The 20,605-nt window shown below is 41.3% G+C and overlaps 1 protein-coding gene across 1 annotated transcript in view; it reads right to left on the bottom strand.

The window, feature by feature from the left end:
• Positions 1-20,605, bottom strand: part of nek11 (NIMA-related kinase 11) — a 298,330-nt gene that overhangs the window by 155,104 nt on the left and 122,621 nt on the right. The window contains exons 8-10 of the mRNA XM_087978482.1: positions 14,709-14,858; positions 14,527-14,605; positions 9,439-9,524 (exon numbers count right to left, since the gene is read on the bottom strand). Coding sequence (XP_087834608.1) covers positions 9,439-9,524; positions 14,527-14,605; positions 14,709-14,858 — 315 coding nt within the window. The remainder of the gene's footprint in view (positions 1-9,438; positions 9,525-14,526; positions 14,606-14,708; positions 14,859-20,605) is intronic.

The following is a 20,605-nucleotide window of genomic DNA, read 5'->3' as shown; positions in this document are numbered from 1 at the left end:
AGTACAGGAGTTGGAAGGTCATGTTGTGGCTGTACAGGACATTGGTTAGGCCACTGTTGGAATATTGCGTGCAATTCTGGTCTCCTTCCTATCGGAAAGATGTTGTGAAACTTGAAAGGGTTCAGAAAAGATTTACAAGGATGTTGCCAGGATTGGAGGATTTGAGCTATAGGGAGAGGCTGAACAGGCTGGGGCTGTTTTCCCTGGAGCATCGGAGGATGAGGGGTGACCCATGGTTGGGTAAATAGGCAAAGATTTTTCCCTGGGTTGGGGAGTCCAGAACTAGAGGGCATAGGCTTAGGGTGAGAGGGGAAAGATATAAAAAGGCCTACGGGACAACTTTATCACGCAGAGGGTGGTACGTGTATGGAATAAGCTGCCAGAGGAAGTGGTGGAGGCTGGTACAATTGCAACATTTAAAAGGCATTTGGATGGATATAGGAATAGGAAGGGTTTGGAGGGATATGGGCCAGGTGCTGGCAGATGGGACTAGATTGGGTTGGGATATCTGGTCGGCATGGACAGGTTGCACCAAAGGTGTCTGTTTCCGTGCTGTACATCTCTATGACTCTATGACTCTATAAGTCTGATAACAGTGGGGTAGTAGCTGTTCTTGAATCTGTTGGTATGTGATTTCAAACTTTTATTTCTTCTGCCTGACGGAAGAGGGTGGAAGAGAATAGAACCGGTGTGGCAGGGGTCTTTGATAATGTTGGCTGCTTTCCCGAGGCAGCAGGAAGTGTAGACGGAGTCAATTGATGGAAGCCTGGTTTTCATGACGGACTGGGCTACATTCACAACTCTTTGTAATTTATTGCAGCCTTGGGCAGAGCAGATGTCAGACCAACCTGTGATGCATCTGGGTATGATGCTCGTTTCAGAGCATCTATAGAAATTGGTAAGAGTCCTTGTGGACATACCAAATTTCCTTAGCCTCCTGAGGAAGTACAGTGTGCTCTCTTGCAGTGTCCAGTCTGCCTACTGCCTTATACATCTGCTGTGGGCTGCATGGGATGGAAGTGTGTCAACACCCCTCAAAATGATTTTTAAAGTAGATGTGTTTCCTTTAAAAAATTGATTTTGTTTCACAGTCACTCTTGTGGGCTGTTAATCCATAATCTGACTACTTGTTTTTCTCAAAATAGTAAAAAAAAAAGACAAAATAAACCAAAAGATACTACTAGAGTTTCTGTAGATGCTTGTTGCATTTCATATACCATCCCTTGAACAGTTTGAAGAGAGGGGAATAATGAGGATACTCATTTCTGATAGTGATAAACTTTTTAATAGAGTTAAAGAAGATCATGCTAGGTTTACATAAGGCATGGATATGTCATTCTCAATAGCTAAAGGTACAAGGATGAGGGAACACAGAGCTGTAGGGGGATATGAAGTACAGCAAGTGGTATTGACCTGGAACTCACTGCCTATCAGGGGTGACGTAAGTGATGGGCATGGAGATGATGAACGATTTGAAAAGAAAATTGAGTGGACTCTGAAAGGAATAAAGTTATAGGGCTACAAGAATAGAGCAGAGAAATGGGACTAATTGTATTGCTGTAAGGACAGCTAACAGTAACTCGATGGGATGAATAGCCTCCTTCCACACCAGGCTCTATTTAATAACTCTATGAGTCTATGAACTATATTTCATTAGGACTTTGTGTGATTGTGAAAGAGATAAATCAAAGATTTTCAGCCAAGAGCCCTAGGAAGTCACAGACTTATAACAGAGAAATGATTGGAGCATGGATTAGGGAACAAATACGAATTAATTTATGCTTGGCAACCTCAGCTCATCAACGTATATGTTTTTAGAATATGACTTCAAACCATTTGTAGTCAACTGTATGATTTATGTGGCAATTATTTATGCAAATATAATTCAACAGCTTGTGATTATAATATGCATTCTCTCCAATTAACATGTTGTGAATTCTGGTTCTAATTGCCAAGCCATTTCACACCCACAGTTCCATCTTAGTCCATCATGACCATAAATTTTACATAAATCAGATCTGAGTTTATAATTGTTAGCTACTTCCTAAATGTTGACGTCTTGCTTTGATTACAATTGTTTTAAACCATTTTATGGAGATTTATATTTTGAGATTAATTGTATAGCTTTGGCAACATGAATTTCTCAGTTCAGTTAACAGCAGAGTGCTAGAATAACGCTCACCTAATTTAAAAATACCATCTAGTATGTTGCACCATTTAACCATTGCTTAAAATATATTCAAGAATGCTCAATTCATTTATAAAGGTCCACAATTATTGGTGAACACCATTACATATGTGAAGATGATGTAGAGTTGATTAACTGGCAATGATGCTTGATTAAAAATTATTCAGGAGAAAGTTTGTCCACTTTTTATGCTTGACATAAGCCTCCTCCATATCTAACCGCCATCAACATAACCATTTACTCCCTAAGTATAAGACCATAAGCCAAGGAGCAGAAGTAGACCATTCAGCCCATCGAATCTGCTCCACCATTCAGTGAGGCCATGGCTGATAATCCTCAACTCCACTCTCCTGTCTTTTTCTCTCTAACCTTTGATTCCTTTACTGTCCCTCTCAGCCTTCAATAGACTTAACAACCCAGCCTCACCAGCCATCTGAGGTAAAGAAATTCACAGATTCACTACCCTTTCAAATAACTTTCTCCTCATCTCTGTCTTAAATGGGTGACTCCTTACTCTGAGGTTATGCCCTCTGATCATAGACACTCCTGCTAGTGAAACTAACCTCGCCGTAACCATCCTGTAAAGTCCTTAAGGTTCTTATATGTTTCTATAAGGTAATCTTTCATTTTACTAAATTTCAATGAATACAGGCCCAATCTATTCTGATTGCACTTTCTCTGATTGTACTTGTGATGTTTGAACTATCCCTAATGTGTCTCTGATTGAGCTATTAAATAAACCCCAGTGTGTAATACATTGGCAAGCATTTGACTATTTGTAGATCTAACAAAGGGTTTCTGGGCTTTAAATGTTAACTCTTTCTCTCTCAACAGCTGCTGCTAGACTTGTAGAGTTTTTCTAGCACTTTCTCTTTGTTTGTTTCCAATCTTGATCTTATTCTGTAAATGCACAAGTGATTATCGAAGTCTTTTTCTGTCTTGCAACCATTCCTAACATTGGTTTATATGGAATCCTTCAATATGCAATGCAACAATTTATTTTTCTTCAGGAACTGTGAATGTTACCAGTATTGGTTGCTCATCAATTATTGTCCTTGAGAACATGGTGGTTAGTCACTTTCTTACATTCCCTGAAGTGTGTGTGGTGTGGGTATAACCATAGCGCTGATAAAGAGAGATCCAGTTTCTTGATGCAGCAACACTGAAGGAACGGTATTATATTTGCAAATCAGGATGGTGAGTGGCTTGGAGGGCAGCCAGCATGTGGTAGTGTTCTCATGTGTCTGCTTCTTATCTCCTTCAAGGTGGTAGAGGTCGTTTGATTTGGAGGTACTGTCCATGAAACCTTGTTGTATTGCATTTAGTGTAGAAGGTACACACTGCATGTCAATGGTGGAGGGAGTGAATGTTTCAGCTAGTGGATAGGACATTGATCAAGTGGCTGTTTTGTTTTAGATGGTGTCAAGTTATTTATATGTTACTGGAGATCCACTCACTGGGACAACTGAAGAGTACTCCATTGCACTCCTGACTTGTACCTTGTAGAACAGGCTTTGAGGAGTCCCAGAATGGAATCTGAACCCAGAGTGGAATCAAATACAAGGGGAAGACCAAAGAGATCAAAGGGTATGGAGAGAAAGCGGGATCGAGGGCTGATTTGGATCATACAGAACGGCAGAGCAGGCTTGAAGGGCTGAAGGCCTACTGCTGCTCCAATTTTCTATGTTAAACAACTAGAACACTCAATTAGCAATGTGACACCTGCATAAAGTGTTAGTTGTTTCAATACTGTTCTGTTTCTGTGAAGATTCTGTTCCCTCCTGTTAGTGTACTGTATAGATTCATGGGACTAAAAATATCACACTTCCCAATCTACATCACAAAGCAATTTGTAAACAGTTACAAATAAAAACAGGAAGTGCTGGAGAAACTCAGCATGTCTGGCAGCATTAATGGAGAGAGAAACAGAATTGATGAAGGAGAGTCATATCAGACTAGAAATGGAGTGACGGATGCCAGATCTGCTGAATTTCTCCAGCGCTTTCTGTTTCTATTCCAGATTTCCAGCATTCGCAGAACATTGCTTCTGTTTTGGCAAGGATTACATCCCCTCTTGCCAAAAATAGTTATTTACTGAAAACTGAATTTATAAACCTTTTCCTGAGTGTCAAACCAAAAAAAACTCTTGATTTGTTCATTGGTAAAGAGAAAGTCTAAGAAATTTAATTATTTTTCATCAAAGCAAATGTAATAATTAAAAAAAAATAATGAAGGTTTTCTTTCTTGCTGAGGACTGATAAGGAGCTGGTCTCAATTTCAACTTCAAGCATCAGTCTGGGACAATTAGGGTGAGCTGGTGGTGTAGTGATAGTATCACTACAGTAGTAATCCCGAGACCCAGCCTAATGTCCTGGAGGGTGTGAGTGTGAGTTCAGATCCCACCAGACATAGACTCCAGAGCTAAGCTACTGTTCTTGTTCTCTGAAATGGCAAAACAAATAATTTAGTTCAAAGGCAATTAGGAATAGGCAATAAATGCGGGCCTTGACACTAACACTAGACCAGGTCGTTGAGTAAATTTAAGAGAGAGTTAGATAGGTTCTTGATTGTCAAAAGGACAAAGGGTTACAGGGAGAATGAGGTTGAGAAATTTATCAGCCATGATTGAATGTCGGAGCAGACTTGATGGGCTGAATGGCCTAATTTCTGCTCCTATGTCTTATGGGCTAACACCAACAATGAAACAATCAAGAGGGTCAAATGTGTTCAGAAGAATGTATGGTGTGCATAGGTTGCAGTAATGCCAGCTTTAACATATCTGTAAGATTGGGGCTATGCCAACTAATTATTTGGCTGAAAGGTGGATTTAAAGCAGAACATCATTCAACAACATAGAACATAGAACATTACAGCTCAGTACAGGCCCTTCGGCCCTCGATGTTGCACCGACCTGTCATACCAATCTGAATCCCATCTAACCTACACTATTCCAAGTACATCCAACTTATGTTCATACAATACCTTTCTGTAAATAAAGCATCTCAAGGTGCCTTAAAACAAAAGAGGAGAGTGAGGCCATGTGTGGAGATATAAGGAGATGACTAAATATTTGGTCAATGTATTAGGTTGAAGACAGAGTTAAAAAAAGAGATGAGGGAATTCCAGTTTAGAGTCTGGGTGGCTGAAGGTAAGGTCTCCACTGATGCAGTGCTTAGAATCAGAGATACTCATGAGGCCAGAACTGGACAGTGACAAAAATTTGAAAGAGATGATCAATCATGTCAAAGCCTGCAGGCCAGTCAGGAAAGGCAAGGAGGATAAGCCTGCCTTTGTCACAGTCACATAGGGTGCTATTTGGGACTTTGGTAAGAGCCATTTCAGTGCCAATATATTAGCCATGATCTTACTCATAGGCCACAAAGGGCTGAATGGCCTCCTGCTGCTCCTATTTCTTATGTTCCCATGTGCCTCAAGTAGAAAATAATGGTCACTGCCCCTCTCCATTCAGCCTCAGGAATAACACCTGGAGAATGGATGTCAAAATATTCTAAATGTCGTTATCTCTTTGGTGAATAGAAAGTAGAAATACCACGGTCAAAGTAAATGTACTACCAAGAAATGAACAATTGGTACTGTTATCCCCGGAACTCAGGTACAAAGATCAATGTTTTACAAAATTCAGTTGTGGAGCAAATCTCCACCTTGTTAAATTAACCATCACTTTATTTTGAGTATTTGCCTCCAAGCAATAGGTGAGTGAATAGCCACCTAATGGAAGACATCCTCAGAGGGTAGGGATTTAATGTGGTTTTTAGTTGGGTGAGCTGTGACTCAATTGCTATCACTCTTGCCTCTGTATTAGAAAGCTGTGGAATCAAGACCCATTCCACAAAAATTAACTGGAACTCCCCCTGCTGGGAGAATGTAGCACAGCCGGAGCGGCCTTCTCTCAAATGAGGCATTTACTTGAGGCCTTCAGGTGGATTAAAGGTCCTGTCTCTTTATGAAGTTTTGCTTGATGCCTTGGCCAATATTTATCCATAGATTATCTGGTCATTACCACACTTTGCTGTGTATGGGATTAGATTAGATTAGATTACTTACAGTATGGAAACAGGCCCTTCAGCCCAACAAGTCCACACCGCCCCGCCGAAGCGCAACCCACCCATACCCCTACATTTACCCCTTACCTAACACTACGGGCAATTTAGCATGGCCAATTCACCTTACCTGCACATCTTTTGGACTGTGGGAGGAAACCGGAGCACCCGGAGGAAACCCACCCAGACACGGGGAGAACGTGCAAACTCCACACAGTCAGTCGCCTGAGGCGGGAATTGAACCCGGGTCTCAGGTGCTGTGAGGCAGCAGTGCTAACCACTGTGCCACCGTGCCGCTTGCTGTACGCAAATTGGCTGCAGTGCACCCTGCAAGAACTTCATTGGCTGTCAAACACTTTAGGACTTGTTATTTCTCAGTACTTTTCAGAATGCCCTGAGGATGTAAAAGATGCTGTATAAATGTAAGTCTTTCTTGACCTCCATTCTGAAGAGTGCTAAGTATTGCCACATCAGATTAATGCTTTTGAGAGTTAGCACTAATTTCGTCAATTAGAGTACATCAGCCTCAGGGTAACAGTCCCTGGTTCAGAATAACACAAATCCCATTGCTGCTGTCACATTCATTGACACTGAATGAAGGGCGGTATTGTAAAGTAGGATGCTGATCCTAAACAAGAACAGACATCCCCATAAATCACAAGATTTAAGGACGTGAATTCTGTTTGTAAAACATATAAACCAAAGAGTAGTTTAGGTCTACATTGATTCTGAATCTCCATTGAGCCTGCTGGCGGGATGCACACTCCGAGAGTCACTGTTTTGGATGTGAAACGTTTTCTGTAATTACTCTCAACTGCCCACGTTCATTAAATAAACTATTCCTATTTCTCAATGAAGCTATTGATGAGGTTTATGTGGATGTAGGTTTGCTCGCTGAGCTGGAAGGTTAATTTTCAGACATTTTGTCACCATATTAGGTAACATCTTCAGTGAGCCTCTGGACGAAGCCTGTTTTTGTGTATGGTTTATGTGTAAACAGCCTCTCAATTGTTTGTATGGGCAACTAAAGCTATTCCAAATTATCCTTAGTTTGACCCATCACAACGCACCAATGTAACCTAAAACTGCAGGTGCAGGTGGCAATGTGAACCACTGAAAAACAGGTGCCATGTAAAAATATTAAAAATCTCCAATCCAGCCCACTTGCAGTTTTCCAGGATGCTCTCAGGGAATGAGTTGGTCAATCAAATATTATCATGAGGGAGCAAGCCTTACTGTCACAACCCTGAAACATTCCCCAAGACAGAAACTTGGAGGTCCAAGTCTGGAACTCCAACACACATTGAAAAATGCAGTTGATAGTGGCTCAGGTAATAATTTGAAACCAGAGTTTGATAAGAGTACCAATTGTGTATTTCCTGGTGGTACATTTATCTTGCCGGGACCATTGAAGAATGCACAGCCAATGCAGTAGACAGAGCTAAGACACATGATCTGAGTGGCAGAACAGACTGGAGGGGCTGAATAGCGTCCTCTGAATCCTGCATCACATGTAGACTGGGTGGTTAAGAGGGCATTTAGCACACTTGCCTTCATTGCTCAGGCCTTTCAGTATAGGAGCTGGGTCATGATGAGGTTGTACAGGATGTTGGTGAGATCTCTCCTGGAGTACTGTTTCTAGTTCTGATCACTCCATTATAGGAAGGACATCATTAAATTGGAGTTCAGAAAGGTTTTACCAGGGTGTTAATGGAACTGGAGGGTTTGAGTTATAAGGAGAAGCTGGTTAGGCTAGGACTTATTTCATTGGAGCATAGGAGGTTGAGGAGTGACCTTATAGAGGTTTACAAAATCATGACAATATAAATGATGTGAATAGCAAAGGTCTTTTCCTTAAAATGGGGGAGTTAAAAATTAGGGGGCATATTTTTAAGGTGAGAGGAGAAAGATTTAAAACTGACATGAGGGTCAACTTTTTTATATAGAGAGTGGTTGGTGAATGGAGTGAACTACCAGAGGAAGTGAAAAGACATTTAGATAAGTACATGAACAGGAAAGGTTTGGAGGGATAAGGGCCAAACACAGGCAAGTGGGACTAGTTTTGTTTGGGAACACTCTCAGCATGGACGGGTTGGACAAAGGATCTGTTTCCACGCTGCATGAGTGTATGATTGTACAACTCTATAACACACACACACGTAACTGGCTCAGAATAAAAGTTCTTCTCAGAATAAAAGTTCTTCCACAGGAACATCTCCATCATTTATGACTGCAATAAGGAGCCATTTCTTCACTCAAATGCTTGTAAATCTTCAGAATTCTCTACCTCAGAGAATTGTGGACACTGAATATATATATTTAACCAACAGATTTTTGGCCTCTAGGGGAATCGAGTGATACAGGAAATGGCTGGACATGTGAAAGTGAAGTCTGAGATCATATAACACTTCAACAGAGTGGATGTGGAGAGGCTCCTTTTTCTGGTAGAAGAAGCTACAACCATGGGGTTACTGTTTAAAAATCAGAGGTCGCCCATTTAAAACAGAGAGGAGGCGAATGTTCTGTCGCTCAGAGGATTAAATGTCTTTGGCACTCTCTTCCTGAAAAGCTGGTGGAAGCAGAGTCCTTGGACATTTTTAAGGCAGCAGGGGATAGATTCTAGTTAAACAAGGGGGTGAAACGTGGATTTGAGGTTACAATCAGAGCAGCCATCTTACGGAATGATGGAGGAGGGCTCAAGGGGCACACTGTATACTCTGCTTCTAATTTGTATCATCCATGATCACACTGAAAGGCAAAGAAAATCCAATTGATAAACCATAGTGTCTACTCCTGCTCCGATTTCCTTCACTCTTGAAATACACAGTAAGTCAATCAATCCCAGAAACCACCTTCTCAACCTCACCTTTCCCCTAAGGTGTGGGGACCCTCAGCTTCAACTTATCACCAGTTGTTTCTCTCTAATAAGAAAGCAGCCCAATAGCTCTCTGGGACTTTGGCAGCTTTGCCTTTTCCAGAAAATAAAAGTTAGTATCCCCTAAAGCACATGCAATTATGCATTTTTATATCAACTTGTTCAACATGTTGTGACACACCTCTATAACAAGTAGGACTTGAACTTAGGTCCCCTGCTCTTGAGGTAGGGACACTACCACTGCACCACAAGAACCCTTAGCCCAGTAGGTGTTTGCTTAATCAAGACTGTCCATTGAACTGGATCTTACTTACAAAGCATTCCTGATTTGAAGAGCTTCATCCTGAGAGTTGATTGTTATGTCTTTTGTGGTGATGTTTGAAAACTTGCATTTGATGTTCTGCAATTTACATACAAAGAATTTAGTTCAGGCTGATAAAAGGTGACTGCTTTACGACGCTTCAAACGTTCACAAGGGGAATATGCCTGAAACCCAAAGATGGCTGAAGGGAGAATTGGAAAATGCAGCTGCAAACAGTTTTGTTTTGCGTAAATAATCTGAAGCTGTGAAACGCAATTTCCCCAGGTGTGTTCTGCAAAAGCAAAACATCAGCAATAAGACCGCGTCATTAAAGCAATGAAAAGTTCAAGTTGAAAACTAAATTATCTGTAACAAATGGCATTTGCTTACACCAAGCTTGTTGTCTCATGTTGAATGAAAGGCGAGAAAGAAAGGATAATTTCTATTGAAATCCCGGGTTCTGACTGCTCATCTGTCAATGTCTGACTCCTGTCAGGAAATCACAGCTTCTGATTCCCCTCCTATCACAGTCTGACAATGTCAGTGGAAGTAATGCTGCCCAAGCTGACTGCATTTCAAAGATTTGTTTGAAGGTACCTGATGAAACCACTCAGCTTTTATTCTTGTAGCTTTTATCTGTCAGTAAATGAAAGAGTGCCTTGTAACAGTCTCCAGCCTGATTACAAAAGGGCCCAGGGTTGCTTCTTCATCACTTACATTTGTGGCTGATAATCATAGCGCTCAGCTAAATGAGCCTCTGGGATTTGCCAAAAGCTGTTTATCTTTTTCCCACATTCCGAAGACAAAGAAGAAATAAATTTGGTTCAATAAAGAGAATCCTCAACCTGAATAAACTGACTGTATATCAGATAGCATTGGGGAATTTACCTCCCTCCAACTGGGAATGGGAGGGGATTAGAACCGGTTTGTAAGGGTAGATTCTTGGCAGAGCTCTTGCATCAGGCTGTCTGCCACTTTAAGGGGCAAATACTCTAGTCAGCAAACAAGGTGATCACAAGACTGGCAGGCTGGATTGTTGATCACAGAGTCCTGTGACATCAAGGATAAAATTGGTAAGAAAGGCTTTAAAACTGGGGATTAATTTTAAAAACCTAATTTAGCAACATTCTGACTGGGGTTATTTCTTTTCCTGGGATTTTGACTTCATTGGCAAGGCCAGCATTTGTTAGTCATTGCCCTTGAGAACAAGCAGAGAAAGGAAGACGCAGCAGTTAGAGTGTGAGAGAAAGCCAGCTAGAAATTTAATAACAGATGGCAAGAGTTTCTATACAAAATTCAGAACATAAAAATTCAAAGTTTGTGAGAAGATTTGTAGCTTGGGTGCTCGCTGTATTGGTTCTGTTCGCCGAGCTGGGAATTTGTGTTGCAGACATTTCGTCCCCTGTCTAGGTAACATCCTCAGTGCTTGGGAGCCTCCTGCGAAGCGCTTCTGTGATCTTTCCTCCGGCATTTGTAGTGGTTTGAATCTGCTGCTTCCGGTTGTCAGTTCCAGCTGTCCGCTGCATTGGTCGGTATATTGGGTCCAGGTCGATGTGCTTATTGATTGAATCTGTGGATGAGTGCCATGCCTCTAGGAATTCCCTGGCTGTTCTCTATTTGGCTTGTCCTATAATAGTAGTGTTGTCCCAGTCGAATTCATGTTGCTTGTCATCTGCATGTGTGGCTACTAGGGATAGCTGGTCGTGTCATTTCGTGGCTAGTTAGTGTTCATGGATGCGAATCGTTAGCTGTCTTCCTGTTTGTCCTATGTAGTGTTTTGTGTAGTCCTTGCATGGGATTTTGTACACTACATTGGTTTTGCTCATGCTGGGTATCGGGTCCTTCATTCTGGTAAGTTGTTGTCTGAGAGTGGCTGTTGGTTTGTGTGCTGTTATGAGTCCAAGTGGTTGCATAAAAATTAATCAAAGGAAGTGTTGGTCTTCAAAAGAGTGAGTCTAGAGAATGTGTCTGTGGTCTTATATCGATCTTCATTGTCGAAGAATTAGAAATCTTCCCAAAAGATACTTGTGAATGAAGAGGTGAAAGCAGTACATAATCTCTATCATCAAGGAATAGTTGCTGGGAAAATTATTAACATAAAGGCTGACAAGTCCACATTACCTGATGGCTTGCATCCTAGAAGAAATGGCTATATAGATAGCAGGAGCACTGATACAATCTTCCAAAATTCCATAAATTCTGGAAATGTCCTTTTGGACTGGAAAATAGTGAGTAAAGCACAGTTATTCAAGAAAGGAGGGAAACAGAGAGCAGATCAATGTAGGCCAGTTAGTTTAACATTTGTCACAGGAAAATGACTGGAGTGCATTGTTAAGGCGTTTATACTTAGAAAATCATAACGCGATCAGTCAGAGTCAATATGGTTTTGTAAAAGTGAGATTGTGCCAAACTAATTTATTTAGAGTTCTTTGAGAAACTAACAAGCACTATGGATAAAGGAGAACCTTTAAATGTGGACCAATAACATGCCACGTCAAAAGTAAGAGTACATGGTGTGAGGTATAATGTAATCGCTTGGATAAAGAATTGGTTAGCTATAAGGAAGCACACGAATTGGGATAAAAGAATCTTTTTTGGTTAGCAAGCTATAAGCAATGGAATGCCACAGCGATCACTGCTGGGACTCGACTATTTGCAATTTATATAAATGACTCAGGTGAGGGAGTGTGAATGTAAATTTTCCAGTGACACTAAGGTAGGTAGGAAAGGATGTTGGTCAAGAGCAAGTAAAGATAAATGGAGGTACAAAGGGATAGAGATTGATTGGCAGATGAAGTATAATATGAAAAAAATGTGAAGTTATTTAATTAGGCAAGACAGATTGAAAAGGAGAGAGATTTCATAAAATGATGGTCAGAGGGATCTGGGTGTCCTTGCAAATAAGTCATATAAAGTTAGTTTGCAGGGACAGCAAGTGATGAGGAAGGCAAATGGAATGCTGCTGTTTATTGCAAGGAGAATGAATATGAAAATAGGGAAGTTTGACTGCAGCTATACAAGACATTGGTGAGACCACATTCAGGCTACAGTGTACAGTTTTGGTCTCCTTGTTTGAAAAAGAAATATCAATGTGTTGGAAGCAGTTTAAGGAAGGTTAGCCCAACCATATTTCTGTGATGAAGAATGTATTTTATGGAAAAGTTGAACTGACTGAGCCTTTACACATTGAAGCTTAGAAGAATAAAAGGTGATCTTATTGAAACCTATGAGATCTCAAGGGATAAGGTCAACACTGGGACAATGCCTTCTCTTGCTGTATTAGAGGACCCAGATTAGGACCAAGAAATTGAAATTAAGGAGAAGGCTTTCTCTGAGGCTCATTAATCTATTTCCCAGAGACAGTGGAGGCTGGGTCACTGAATTTATCCAAGGCTTAGGTGGATAGATTTTTGATTGATGAGGGACTCATGGGTAATGGGGGGGTTGCAGGTGAGATTAGGAATGTAGAACTGAAACCAATACTCCCTCTAAATTTTCTTTCAGTGCACAGGCATCCAAAAGCAGAAGTCAATGCATCGTCACACCATTTCACGTGTGCAGAATCTCGGAGTAGCTGTGCAGCCATGCAGTTTAGACGGAATATTGGTCATGACCACAATCAGATTGGCTATGATCATGTCAAATGGCCTACTCCTGCTTCAAAGTCCTGTCCTGATGTTCACATCAAAAGGTGGTATGACCCACCTTCTTCATTCACTGTAGTTGTTTAAAGCAGGTGAACCCCACAGCGCTGTTAATTGGGAGAGTTCTAGAATTTTGAACCAGTGACAAGGAAAGAACAAGAATATATTTTCATGTCAGGATTGTGAAAATGTACGGGTGGCATAATTCGCATGGATCTCCTGCTCTCGCCCTTCTAGATAGTAGATGTCCCAGATTTGAAATGTGTAATCATATCCTGAACCTGGTGGCTCAGTGGTTAGCACTACTGCCTCGTGGTACCAGGGACCCAGGTTCAATTCCATCCTCAGATGATCGTCTGCGTGGAGTTTTTGTACATTCTCCCCGTGTCTGCATGGGTTTCCTCCAGGTGCTCCAGTTTCCACCCACAGTCCAAAGATGTGCAGATTAGGTGGATTGGCCATGCCAAATTGCCCATAGTGTTAGGTGCGTTAGTCAGGGGTAAATGTAGAGGAATGGGTCTGGGTGGGCTACTCTTCGCAGAGTCAGTGTGGACTTGTTGGGCCGAAGGACCTGTTTCCACACTATAGGGAATCTAATCTAAATTACCCATAGAGTCTAGGTATGTGCAGGCTAGGTGGATTAGCCCTGGAAACACTGGGTTTTGGGTTGGGATGGGTCTGGGTGAGATGCTCTTTGGAGGGTTGGTGCAGACTTGATGGGCCAAACGGCCTCTTTCCACACTGTAGGGATTCTATGATCGGTGTATTGATGCATTATATCTTGTAGGGAGTGCACACTACAGCCTGTATGCACTAGTAATGGAGAGAGTGAATGTTGGATGGGATGTCAATCATTGCTTTGCCATGGATGGTTTTGAGCTTCTTGAGTGTTGTCAGAGCTGCACCCATCTAGGCAAGTGGGAGGTAATCCATTACACTCCTGTCTTATGCCTTGATAATGACTGAACAAACTCTGGGGAGTCAGGAGGTTAAGTTAATTGCCATGGAATTGCTAACCTCTGATCTACCCTTGTCATCACTGTTTTAATGTGGCTTAAGTAATGATGATTTGGAGGAGCCAGGGTTGGACGGGGGTGTACAAAATTAAAAATCACACAACACCAGGTTATAGTCCAAGAGGTTTATTTGGAAGCACTAGCTTTGGGAGAGCTGCTCCTTCATCAGGTGGTTGTCAATGTAAAGTAATAATCTCACTTAGGATACATGGCTCAGAAATAGGTGATTTAGCAAAAATAGGCGCGGATAATGTCTATGCTCGACTCAGCCTTTCCTGATCCAAATCTAACGTCAGAACCCTTCACCTCCATGCATTTGTCTAGCTTTCCCTTAAATACATCTATATTGTTTTCCTTAAAATGCCCTGAGGTACAAATGCATGAAGACTGAAAAGATAAACATGATGCAGTAAAGAACTAAGTGCATGTTTACACATATACCTGGAGTTGCTGATCAATGTATGGAATTTTGAGAATTTCCACAGCTGCTGGGCGGTGGGCTGGATCCTTTTGCAACATGCTGTGAGGAAGAAAGTGTGGCACATTGAAGAGGGAGATTGCAGAAATAGACAGTGACGCAGATAAGCTGACAGGGCAATCTATTTCGATAAGGGCATACGTACCTTGTCATGACAGCATTAAGCTCGCTGGAATACCTGTCTGGCAGTGATGGAGTTTCACCCTCCACGATTTTCAGGATAACTGACATGAAGTTATGGCCAGTGAATGCATGATCCAAACAGCACACTTCATACAAAATACAAGCCAGAGACCTGTGGGGGTTGGAATTAAAAATTGTCATGCATGATGTACCGTTAAACCTAGACTAAAAATGAGAAGAGAATCATCCAAAATTAAAATACTGAATAAACACTGAGAATTCAAGTATAATTAATGAATTTCAAACTAAATGTGAGTACTATCTGAATAGACAATAATGATTTTTTCACCTACTCCTAATCACTTTCTATTCCATTTCCCTCAAAGAAAATGGTAAATGCTAATATATTACCTTTCTTTTGTTGATTATGTTCAGAACTGTGAGCAAGTACAAGTCATTAACTAATTTATTTTTTAGAATTTCGAGTTTTTATGAATTTTGAATTTGGGAACTCCGGCTATGATCGCAAGCATTTCATAAACATCACAGCTGCTTTGCTCAATAGTTTATCCTAACAGTAAAGGTCTAATTTTATCATCTTATGACACATACCAATTAAAGGAAATAAAAACAGAAAATGCTGGAAATTCTCAGCAGGTCAGACAGAGAGGATGAGAGCTAAAGTTTCAGGTCAGGGACTTTAGCCAGGCAAGATATTAATTTCATGCTCTTTTCTCTCTGCAGATGCTGCCTGTTCTGACAAATATTTGCAGAATTGTTTTGATTTCAGATTTACAGCTTCTGTAGTACATTGTTTGTGGAAATCATATGTTAACAGGGATTGTTGCAGATTGGGGTAACATTGTTTTGTGTATTTATGGGCCTTTGTGGACCATCACTAACCACTAAGTTCTCCACCCTCATAATAACCTGTTCCAGGAAATTAAGTCTTTTGAATGGAGATGCGCAGTAAATATCCCAAGGCTAACATCTACTGCGCACACACGCTATTTTCAGTTTTAGTCACTTGTCTTTAATATATAAACATATTCATGGCCATCAAGGGTTATAGGAAAAGGGTAGGCAAATAGACATGACGAGTGTCAGATTGAATGGTGAGGCAAGCTTGATGGGCCAAATGGTCTATTCCTATATCTTAAAATGAAATTCCGCTTCCTGTATGCTAACTCACACCAAGTTCTATTCATAGACCATGGTCTCCCTTGTCAAGGCCAATAAGTACAAGGTGATACAATGCAGTCAAATGTAACAGTGAATACACACTTAATGGGGTGGTGTCCACAACAACACCAAAATTGAAGCCAGAGTATTCAGGCCTATTGAGCCTGTTCCAACATTCACTTCGATCATGGCTGATCTTAGGCTTCAACTCCACTTTCACACTCACTCTCCATTTCCCTCAATTCCCTGACAGATAAAAACCCTGTCCATCCCAGCCTCTAATGCACTCAACCATGGAAAGTCCACAGCCCTCTGCAGCAGACAGACAATCCTTCACAATTAGACCATAATATGTTGGATGCAGAGGTAGCCCTTTCAGCCCAACAAGCCTGTTTCACTATTCTATGTGATCATAGCTGATCTGATAATCCACAAAGCTCTTCCCTGCCTTTTCCCCATAACCCATGGTTCTCTTACTGATTAAAAATCTGTCCATCTCGGCCATGAATATATACTTAATGACCCAGCCTCTACAACCCTCTGTGGTAAAGATTCTACAGATTTACTCTCTCTGAGAGAAGAAATTCCTCCTCATCTCTGTCTAAAATGTGAGACTCCTTATTCCAAAATTATGCCTCTGGTCCTAGACTCTTCCACAAGGAGAAACAACTTCTCCACATCTGCTCTATCAAGCGCCCTAAGAATCTTGTATGTTTTCATTCAGATCTCCTCCAATTCTTCTGAACTCAAGGCCCAAACTATCCAACTTCTCCTCATTAAAAAAAAAGTCTCCTTTCCCGGGATCAGCCTAGTGAACTCTCTCTAGCCTGTCTCCAACACCAGTACATCTTTACTTCAGTAAAATTATTCACAGTTTTCCAGCTGTGGTCTGACCAGGGCTTGGTATATTTCAGCAAAGCCTCCCTACTTTTACACTCCATTCCCTTTGAACTAAAAGCTGTATGCTAGCTTTATGTGATTTACGGACTAGGAGCCCTAAATTCCACTGCGCTGCAGCCTTTCTCCATTACAATAATGTTCAGTTCCTCTATCCTTCCTACCAAAACGTATAACCTCATATTTTCCCACGTTATACCACCGCTGTGAGTGAAGTAATTTTCCTCATGTCAATCGTAAACAATTGGCTCTTATTTTAAGACTACTGTTTAACCAGGGGTAACACTCTCTCAGCATCTATCCTGTCGAGACCCTGTTGAATCTTGTTTATCTCATTGAGGTTACACCTCAAGCTTCTAAGTTCCTAAGAACATTAACCCTAATTATTCAGCTTCTCATTCTAGGACAGCTCTGTCATCCTAGAGGCCAGTCTAGTGAACGTTTGCTGTTATCTTCTCCAGAACAGCCTTCCTTAAGGATGTGAATGAGCAAATAATTAGCAGCGATGGATAGATAAAGGCAGGACATGTGGGATATTAGAAGCAAAACTTCAAGTAAACAAGCTCATAGAAAAAGTTTTTAAAAACACGAGTTTCTTTGACAAAAGTTGTAGAAAACAAAAGTTGAGATTTATGACAAATCAGTATAAATTCTGAGTAAGAGAAAATTGAAGATTCACTGGTACAAATATGAAGAATTACTTTGAAGCTATTTCCATTAAAACAATCTGGAAGGCAGTGTCTGAGAGAGCAGTGGAGATAGATTCAATTGTTGTTTTCAAATGGGAATTCAGTGAAAACACCTAAAGTGAGCTAGGCTGTATGGACAGGGCAGGGATGTGGGACATGGTGAGGTTCCTCTGGCAGTGGGCTAGCAGAGGTTGAATGGGCCAAAACGCACTTCTGTGCTATAACTATTTTAATTTTCTGATCAGGTCTTATGAAGAAAGGTTGAGGGAGCTAGGGCTTGTATCATTGGAGTGAAGGATGAGAGGTGACTTGATAGAGGTGTACAAGATGATGAGAGGCATAGATAGAGTGGCTAGCCAGAGACTTTTTCCCAGGGCGGAAATGGCTATCACGAGGGGGCATAATTTTAAGGTGATTGGAGGAAGGTATAGGGGAGAGGTCAGAGGCAGGTTCTTTACACAGAGAATGGTGGGTGTGTAGAATGCACTGCCAGCAGTGGGAGTAAAGTCAGATACATTAAGGACATTTAAGCGACTCTTGGATAGGCATATGGATGACAGTAAAATGAAGGGTATGCAGGTTAGTTTGATCTTAGAGTAGGATAAAAGGTCGGCACAACATTGAGGGCTGAAGGGCCTGTACTGTGCTGTACTGTTCCATATTCTATGTTAAAACAGCAGATTAAAGGATGACTTTATGGAATCATGTTACACAACCATTCAGCCCTTCGAGCCCCCACCATTTAAGATAAATGATGTAAATGTGATCTTCCAGCGCAGAACTAAGAGAAAGTGCTGCACTGCTGGAAGTGCTGGTCCTTGGATAAACTGAGTGCCCATCTGACTGTTTGGGTGCATGAGCCTGTGGCTCTATTCTGAAGCAGAAAAGTGGAGTTGTCCCCAAGTAACTGCATAGAGGCTGGCATCCCATCACCAAGTCACCCTTTATGTACATGTGCCCAGTACTTGGGCTCTGACCAGCTAGCTCAAAGCCAGTCCCTAGAGTGAGGAGACTATCGGAATCTCCTGCTTATATCTATCAGCCAGGGCTCCCCGGTTGGGAGAGGTTAACAACCCCAATCAAGGATCTCATAATCAACAAGATCAACCTGGCCCTGGTTCGAAGGGCTTTTGCCCGAAATGTCAACTCTTCTGCTCCTCGGATGCTGCCTGACCAGCTGTGCTTTCCCAGACCCACAATTTATGACTCCAATGACTGCACTCCAGTTCAATCTTTATCCCTCAAGTGGCATCACAAGAGAGTGAACTATCTGGTCATTATCACATTATTACTCATGGGAGCTGGCTGCGAACTGATTGTCATATTGCAACAGGAACAATGCTTCAAAAAGTATTTCATAGCTACAAAGCACTTTGCAATGTGCAACTGCCACAAACAGTTCTATATAAACACAAGCCTTTTTTTGTTTTTTTTCTTTGAAATGATATCCTTGCAGGAGTATAAAGCTATAAAACACAAAATGAGCTGCACAAAACCCATGGCAAACCATGTGGATGCAATTGAGGGAGTAAACTGTGGGACTGCTCGGCAGGTTGACAACATCTCTGCAAAGAGAAATGGAGTTGATGTTTCAGGTCTGCTATCTGTCATTTTGAACTCAGTTCTGATGAAATGCCATTGATCTAAAGTATCAACTTTCACAGGTGCTGCTAGACTCACTAGCTGTAAGGGCTTATGCCTGAAACGTCGATTCTCCTGTTCCTTGGATGCTGCCTGACCTGCTGCACTTTTCCGGCAACACATTTTCAGTTCCTAGCACTCTGTTTACTTTCCTGATTTCCAGCATCCAACTTTTTTTTTGCTGTTGCATTTAAGAAGAACCAGAATAAACAGGTGAGTGAGAGAAACGTTGCTGGATAAATCAATGAGATTGGATGACTAAAGCTGGGAAAAGGCTTGGGTAGAGAATACAGTCAGTTGGGCCAAATCACCTGTTTCTACAACATAAATGTCAAGTAACATTTGAATAAAACTCCTGCAAATACAAAACAAATATTCAGTTGCTGCTTAACCAAAGGTAAAACAAAATTAAATTAAAATCAGCCCACAGTGTGATAATAGACAGCTTTGTGATCAGGTCGTGCGTAATGCTCACTCACACTGCATTTTATTACTCGAAAGAATTTTTGTTAACAGTAAGTGAAAAACCATATTAGATCTTTCTGAAAGGAAAGTTTGCCAACAACACTGGAAGCAGATACCTTGCAAACTATGATTCATGCCAGGCCACCTATAGAAATACAGCAAAAAACATCTTACTCACATCGAAAACAAAAAGTTGACAGCTTGCATCCATCTCGTCACAAATTCCCATCTGGTATGTAACGTTATCATGTGAGCGTGTATTATAGCACACTTTAAAAACAGACTGACCTCACTTTGAGGTACCTGTAATGACCCAGAAGAAGAGGCCGAAGCAGCAGGAGTGATAGGGTCCTCAACAGTTGGCTGTTACCTGGGTAGATGCCTTCAATTACAGAACAGGAAGCAGACCCACATCCACAAACAAATCCCAGAGCCAGAACCATAATCCAAATGGTTATAACCCGGATGGTAAGCCATCATTGTCACCTTGCTGTGATGCCTGGATACCACCTACTTTGTGGTTGGGTTAGAGTGCTGACACCATTCTGCCTTCCTACACTGGTCTAAGGGGCTGTGCATTAGTCTGAGCTGGAGGATGGACCACGAATACATCTCAGCAAAAGAGACTGCTGACTTAGCTAACAAGGATGCACTTGTTACATCTTAGCAACTACATTAAGGTTACATGAGCTCTTAGATATATGAGCTGTTGCTGATAAGAGGTAGAGAAAACACATGTCTCCAACAGGTGATTAACTCCCTCTGTCCTGGGCTTTCATGCAGTCCCATAGTCAGTACTCAATGTATACGTTTTGTAGACATGCTCATGACATCGCCATTGTATCATGGTATAGGACATATTGATATAAAATTCTCAAGCTCCATATTACTCTACAATCACGTGAAGTGCTATTGAAAACATTCTTCTTTGCTGGAACTACTGACCTAATATTAGCCCAGACACTTATATGCCTGAGAAATGCAATGCTTGTACATGATATTTGGTCGTATTAAATGTCTGTTGGATTCTTCAATCCCAGAATAT

The sequence above is a fragment of the Chiloscyllium plagiosum genome, unplaced genomic scaffold, assembly GCF_037043375.1.
Source record: "Chiloscyllium plagiosum isolate Xiang-an unplaced genomic scaffold, Cpla_swu_hap1 HiC_scaffold_34, whole genome shotgun sequence".
In the NCBI taxonomy this organism is placed as follows: domain Eukaryota; kingdom Metazoa; phylum Chordata; class Chondrichthyes; order Orectolobiformes; family Hemiscylliidae; genus Chiloscyllium; species Chiloscyllium plagiosum.
This window is presented reverse-complemented; position numbering and strand designations above follow the sequence as displayed.